The sequence below is a fragment of the Podarcis filfolensis genome, assembly GCF_964270895.1.
Source record: "Podarcis filfolensis genome assembly, chromosome: 1".
Taxonomy (NCBI): domain Eukaryota; kingdom Metazoa; phylum Chordata; class Lepidosauria; order Squamata; family Lacertidae; genus Podarcis; species Podarcis filfolensis.
This window is the reverse complement of record NC_139604.1, coordinates 77,886,267-77,894,007: the sequence shown is the minus strand read 5'-3', so window position 1 is coordinate 77,894,007 and position 7,741 is coordinate 77,886,267. Positions and strand designations below refer to the sequence as shown.

Here is a 7,741-nt window from a genome sequence, read left to right as displayed (position 1 = left end):
GGGCCAAATCAAGCCACCAGACCTGTCACTCAAAGGCAATAACATATGCTAGTCTCTAACTACTACATACAATTCATCAGAGATAAGCACTGTAACATAAAAATGGAGGGAACTACCCTAGGTAGCAATGCAAAAATGCAATGCAAGGGCAAGCTCTCAAGGGTTTTAATGTTTAACTAAATTATTAAATATCAAAAGTGCCAAGCAAAGAACCCAGAAGTCCCTGTTTAGGCCATTCTGACGTCAGCAGGATTATATCCGTGTTTAAAGTTAATCACATACTCCACTACCAGGCTTAATCAGGGCCTCTATTTGCTGTCCTAGCCACCAGACCAGAGCAGTTAAACCTATGTAAATAACAAAAAATATGAAAAATAAAAACAGAGCCAATTAGATTCATTAAAATGTGAATTTATTGCACAGTAAAATGAAAAAAAAATCATTTTTCACGTCCACATGTGCCAGTGACTGTAAAATTTTATGATTTCAGTTCAACAAGTTAAAAGAGAAAAATCATATGCAGACTGTTCATTAGAGGAGCAAATATTTTCCCAAACTAAAGATTGAGTTGCTATGACTGGTGTTGGTCATATTAATTATTTCCATATATTCCAATGGTTTCCAAGTATTGAACATTTTATGTTTCATCCAAAACCTCAGACACAGCTACTACTCGTGTTCTAAAAGTTGCCACCCCAGCCAGAACACTGCAATAAATCCAGGCAACTTAAATGGCCAAATCATATTATATGACCCGTAAGTAACCAAAGTTTTGGAACAGTCATCCAAGATGTTGTTGATCCATCTTAAATCTTTAATGTATACAAAAAGTGCAACTGAATTATTACTTTGTTGGTCTTAATTCTGCACATGTTACTGATTATAGTGAAGAATCTGACCAACTTTAGAATTTGTAAACTTGGCGCTTCTATAATCTCACAGGTTCATGACAGCAAGAGCAATTTCTTAGAAAATATACCTATTCAATTCTGCAATTTTATTCTGCGTCAGTACTTTTTCTTCTTTTCTGTTTAAACATTTAGTTCAATTTATTTTTGGTGATTGTTGATTTTTCTAAAATAAAAAAAAAGCTATTGATTTAAAAAAACAGCTGAGACTGTCTCATGTCAAACTGTGGAGAGGGATGATTCAAAACAAGGACTAAAATGTCCTTCATAAAGAGACAATCAGAAACCAAGGAAAACATACTAAACTGTGTAACTGGAACAATTTTATAATCACAATCATACTTTATGTGTTCAGTTTGAATTGTTTACTACTGTTGATATTACAATAACATAAATCAGTAACATAATCAAAAATACTAATGATAATAATTCAGGGAACCTGCAGAACTTCTGATCTTCATAATATCAACAAGAGTGAGAGGAATCAAGCCACTTCTTCAAGCTTGGAGTTCACTTCCTTGGATTCTACTTTTGAAACCTGTAAATCAGAAATTCAAGCAACCATTTAACCTTTCATCAAGATCCAGGCAGGACAAAACTCCAATTAAGAGATGAACTATACGTTATGCACAAATAACTGCAACTCCCCAACCCTTGTGGCTTTTTCTTCCAAGAAAAAGTGGAACAGAATCAGCAGGTGGGGTTCTTAGCCCTTCCAGCCCATGACTTCTCTACATTGTCTCCTGAAAGCTTGTCACCTAACACACTTTGCTTGGAAGACAAACATATCTCAACCTTCAGTTTAAAGCAGGGAACCTGGAATATCTCCCAACAAACAGATCTGCTTGTGGGTAAAATATCACAACCAGTATTCCAAGCAGCAGGGAAACAAATTGAGAAGCACAGAAATGATTTTGTGAGTCAATGCACCCAATACGCTGTTCCAAATGGCAGACTGGGGTGCTTCCTTGTGAGCAGAACTACTGGTAGAGAAGGCAAGCAAGCACCCCAGGTTGTTTGCCATAGCAGGCTGTGGCAATTCCTCTTGCATGAAAATAGCTTAACTCATATCGCACAAGCTCTGCCCTGTCTGTTCTCACCAAGGGACACTAAAAAACCATATAACACTGGTCCTGAAAGACCTACATTGGCTCCCAGTGCATTTCCAAGCACAATTCAAAGTGTTGGTGCTTTAAAGCCCTAAACGGCCTTGGCCCTGTATACCTGAAGGAGCATCTCCACACCCATCGTTCAGCCCGGACACTGAGGTCCATCTCCGAGGGCCTTCTGGTGGTTCCCTCCCTGCAAGAAGTGAGGTTACAGGGAACCAGGCAGAAGGCCTTCTTGGTAGTGGCGCCCAACCTGTGGAACACCCTCCCAGCAGATGTCGAGGCAATCTTACTTTTAAAAGACATCTGAAGGCAGCCCTGTTTAGGGAAGTTTTAATGTTTGATATTTTATGGTGTTTTTAATATTCTATTGGGAGCCGCCCAGAGTGGCTGGGGAAAAGCAGTCAGGTGGGCAGGGTATTAATAATAATAATAATAATAATAATAATAATAATAATAATAATTAAAAGAAAACACCTTTCTCCTCTCCAACTCCCATAATGGTCACTATACATGCCCCCTCATCATGATGAGCATGTTTCCAATGAGCCACAGTTTCCACACTAAATGGGTACTTCCCTTTCAACATTTCATAGGGCTGTAGTGGCGACCCATAACTGGTGCTCATACACTAGTGGTAGGAAATAGACTAGCATTCAGGATCTGAGCAGCTGCAATTGAAATTGCTGTACCAGGGTGTCTCCCTCTCTCCTGCCCAGCAGAGTTACATCCCTTAAAGTCCCTCCATGGCTCTGATGGGGAGAGAGCACAGCAGTCCTTCTACGGCATCCCAAGGACCACGAGAGAGGCCCAGAAATGCTTTGGTGTGAAAAAGTGCACCTCGCTCACACCAACAATTCAACTCTGTGCCAGTTGTGGCCTTCAAAGGGACACTGGCAAGGAAGTAGCCGGGAGTGAAAAGGGAAATGCCAAGAGTTGCAGGGGTCTGCAAATGCATGGGATGTGGCTTTAGCTTTAGCCCCAGAAACTAGCTGAGTGAGTGAGTGGGGCAGGGAATGGGAAGAGGGATCCTGGGCCTGCAACACAAATCATTCTGGTGTTCTGTCATGGATGCTTTAGCTGAGATTTTTGCATTGCAGGGGGCTGGACTAGATGACCTTTGGGATCCCTTCCTACTCTATAATTCTAGCCTCCTGAATACATGAGATATTAGGAATGTCATCCTTCCTGACAATTCAAACTGCTTAAGCTGAGCAATCCGGCTGCCAGCATAACACTTGTGCGCAGTCCAAGCTCCACATAAGGCTGCAAGACCTGGCAATATTGCCTAGGCATCTGGCAAAGGCTAATGACTACACCAATATACCGGGTAATTAGATACTTAAGCCCCGATTAATCATGCCCATAAATTATTACAGGCACAGAAAGATTTTAAAAATATGACCCCGCAATAACATCCAAACGAGCTCTCACTGAAGCTAGTAAGGTTCCCCCCCCCCTTTTGACTTCAATAAGACTGGGTCAGGTCTACGTTGTGGAAAAAATGATGGAAAAACAATACAACGCTTAAAAGAAAGAAAGAAAAGAAGCAGGGACCACATGGCATCTTTTATCTTGCGTTTCCAGGAAGTCAGATACTATTACAGCATGTCTGGCATTTCAGGGAGGTGGGAATTAGCATTTTATTGCATGCATAAACATACTATTAAAGGCAACCAAGGTGTAAAAATCTTTGGCAGGGAAAATGTGAAGGTGTTAACATTCCTCTGTCCAGCAAAAGAAAATACATTAAAATAATGTTACGGCTGTGACTGAAGACCACAAGCAAGTCATAATTATGATGCCTGCTTGATCTTTTCCATACCTTCCAGTACCTTGTCTTGGAACAGAACCATGTCCAGTTCTAAAACTCCACTGACCAGGCTGAATGCTGCTGCAAAGCAGGACTTCAGCTACGAACCTAATGAACCTTACTTTGGGCAAGAAAGCCAGTTCAAGCCCCACAAACGCTTATTATTATTATTTAAATCAAGGCCTTGGCTGGGGTAAGCTCACATTTACCCAGGTGTGAGAAATAGTATTGCAAAAGACAGAGGCAAAGAGGGAGCATGGCCATGAATGCCCACCACATTCATTACAGGTAAATTCAGGAGGGAGCCTAAGTTTTGCAAGACACATGTCTTCTCCCCACTCATGTACCCAAAATTGAAGGCTACATAAAGCTATCCATTCTGCCTGTACTGGAGGGGATGGACAATGGCTCAGAAGCTTCCTCACCCAATGGTCCCCACAAAAGAAAAGCAAGTTAGGAAATGGGTTTGGGACCCCTTAAAAGAGGTAGTTTTGACATCCACAGACATCAACCTTTGCTCCGAAAGCTAGATGGTTGTAAACAAATTCCATTACTAGTGTAGGCTTGAACAGTGAGGAATCTGGACTACAGACCCACCCCCCCCTTTCTTTCTTTTTATCCCTGGCCATGCTGTCTGGAGCTGATGGGAGCTAGAGGGCCACAGGTTTTCCACCTCTGGGCTAAACTGTTGTGTATGGAGCCAAGAAACCCAGATTCCAATCCCTGCTTGGCTATGAAATTTGATGGTAACGTCTGCCATGCTGACCAACCTCAAGAGAAAGGGTGCCTATAGATGCACAAAAGAATAGCTTGTACATTAAATGAACTTCTGCTTGCTTATAAGGGTCTCCATAACACATAACTACTTCAATATTTTGACATCCATTTCTATAGAATATTTTAGCTCCTTTAATGGCCATCCCCCTTCATGGATCACTACTCTGGCCACCTCATGAGAAGAGAAGACTCCCTGGGAAAGACCCTGATGTTGGGAAAGATTGAGGGCACAAGGAGAAGGGGACGACAGAGGACAAGATGGTTGGACAGTGTTCTCAAAGCTACCAACATGAGCTTGACCAAACTGCGGGAGGCAGTGGAAGACAGGAGTGCCTGGCGTGCTCTCGTCCATGGGGTCACAAAGAGTCGGACACTACTAAACAACTAAACAACAACAATGGCCATTGTTTTTTCTCTACTGGAGATGTAGATTACTAACCACACTTCCATTATACATATACGGAGTATATTATGCATCATCATGACGTCAACAACTATGGAAACCCTTTCCCCCCTCCAGATGTTGTTGAGCTACAACTCCCATCATCCCTAGCTACGGCCTAGGGGCCAATGGAAGTGACATCTGGAGGGTCACTTGGGCTCTGACATTAAATAAAGAACAGGCTCCCACTTACCTGTTCATCTATGCACCTGAATTGCCAGGACCAGGCGGTATTATAAAGAAAGGGCCTCAGATCAAATCGGTTGTCATCAGGGCTATAGTCTGCAGCATGGTAGGATGGCGTGAGAATTGTCATTTTGTGTCGATTGATAGAATACATTCGGAAGAAATGCTTAACCTTGGACGCCACCTGGTGTACAACACACAACATTTCAGAATAAAACAACCTGAAGGTGCTTCACAACCGCAATCAGAATGCCCGATGAGAAAAGGGCTCTTAAAAGACAGATCTTTTTAGTATAGCATACTAGATTCAGCAAGAGAATGAGAATACACATCAGAATATGTATCAGAACGTACTGATTCCAAGCTTCCTCAATCCTGACTTGGCAAGACGTCTGAATTATGCCACTGCATCTCTCAGGGTTGAATTGATTTCACCTTATATATTCTTGGTCAAATTTTAACAATCTATAAAGTTCTTAAGCCTCAGTATCTGTGCTGAAGGACCTGCCAATGACATGTGCATAAAAAATGGACTCTGTCCAAAATGGTGGCCAAATTCTGTCTGGCACACACAGAAAAAGAGAAAGTCTCCAACTTCCCATATTGCATCAATCTTGGGCCAATTCATTGATAAAATTGTCTTCCTCCAAATACTCATCAACCTCCTTTCTTCTGAATATATATAGCACTCAATAGGAATGGACACATCAGTCCATTTCCAGCCTGTGTCAATTTCACATATATATTTATATATCAGTTCTATTCTGTTTCCATAATAATCTGCTATTTAAATTTTTTTTACAAAGAATGTATTTAAATATGCAATAAAATGCAACTTTAAATATGTATTTTATCTCAACATACACATTTTAAAATACATTTCATCATAAAATATGCATTTTTAAATGCATTGTGGTATGTTTGAGCTTAGAACGGTATCATAGAATTTGGAAAAATACAACATCTGAAAAATAATTGTATTCTAATCAATGTATTAGTCTGGGAGGTGAGAATTAATTCCTGCATTTGCTTAAAAATACAGACCAAATGAAATTCTCTTCCTCCTCTACACTCAAAAGAAAAGAAAACAACAACCTCAAGTCCTTCTGCCATTAAGCTTTTCTTGCAGCTGACAATTTCATTGCTGCAGCCTTTGAACACCATGCCCAACATTAGCACCCTGCCTGCAAAATATCATGTCACTCATCTCCGCAGCATCCCAACTCCCAAATCTCACCTCCCAACATGGGACAAGGGTTCTCATTACCTCTCTTGGGGTGCAAATATCTTTCCACATTGTGATTAGCTTGTAAAACATAGTGTACGGTCCAGACTTGGCTATTTTCCTTAGTTTGCCATATACAGAGAGTTCAGCATACGTCATCCCCATGTCTTCCTGAAATCACATGGATTAAGATAAAAACCGTGAGTTCCTAAGGAGCATCCATCAACCGAATCAGACTCATGGTACATGTAGCCCTGTTATCGTTCTGAGGCTAGGAAAAGAGACTATTCTTTATACACAGCAGAATAAAAAGCAATTTGAATGCTCCTTCACATATAGAAGCAACTCTTTTCAATTTTAAAAAAACTAGCAAAGCAGAAAGAATTATTCCCATCCAGCCAACATTTGGCTTCACTGGATGTCAACGAGTTTCTGAGGGAGAAAACCACTTTCTCCATAGCATGCCTAATTTTCTTATCACGTCACCTCTTGCTCACCTTTTCTCTAACTAAAAATCCCCCAATTCTGCAACTTCCCCTCATAGGGGAGACGGTCTATCCATTTGATCATTTTGGTTGCCTTTTCCCGAACTTTTTCCAACCCTACAATATCCTTTTTGAGGTGAGGCGACCAGAATTGTACATTGTATTCCTGAAAGAGTTGTGGTGTAAATTTGCATGACGACACTGTGATGTTGGCAGTTTTCTTTTCAACTCCTTTTTTATTGATCCAGAGCATGGAATTTCCCTTTTTCACAGCTGCCACAAACTAACTCAGAGCTGTCAGACCAAGACTTCTCGGCTGCGCAGAAGCTTCCCTCACTGACATCATGTCCAATACAACATATTATAATTGAAATGCCTTATTGGTTTGCTGGAGAAATAATTGAAGGGAAAAAAGTGATGTTTGCACATTTGCATTGATTTGTTTGTGCTGCCTGAGTCACAAAACCAACACATAATGTAGAGTAATCAGGAACATTAATCAATCAATCAAACAAACAAACAGCAGCTACACATCAGGCTTCCAAGGGGTTTTTGTAGTTGCTGTCCTTTACCTCATCTAATTGAGTGACCTCTCCTTTTATCAGGGGCTCCAACTCTGCTGTTGGGGGTGCAGACACAACACTGAAAAAGAAAAAGAATCCAGTCGGATTAGTTTTTTTGTATCCTTTGAAGAATTAGCTCTTCTTGCAAGGGGGAAGCTTACTTACATCAAGGACTCACTGTGTTTCCCTTTCCCCAGAACAATTATCAAGGGGGAGATATGACTTTCCAAGGA

General features: G+C 41.0%; 1 protein-coding gene across 1 annotated transcript in view; it reads right to left on the bottom strand.

Annotated features, from left to right (window-relative positions):
• Positions 1-395: 395 nt before the first annotated feature.
• Positions 396-7,741, bottom strand: part of NADSYN1 (NAD synthetase 1) — a 31,647-nt gene continuing 24,301 nt past the window's right edge. Inside the window, exons 18-21 of the mRNA XM_083598507.1 lie at positions 7,518-7,587; positions 6,503-6,631; positions 5,243-5,419; positions 396-1,446 (exon numbers count right to left, since the gene is read on the bottom strand). Of these exons, the coding sequence (XP_083454633.1) occupies positions 1,393-1,446; positions 5,243-5,419; positions 6,503-6,631; positions 7,518-7,587 (430 nt within the window). The 3' untranslated portion in view covers positions 396-1,392. The remainder of the gene's footprint in view (positions 1,447-5,242; positions 5,420-6,502; positions 6,632-7,517; positions 7,588-7,741) is intronic.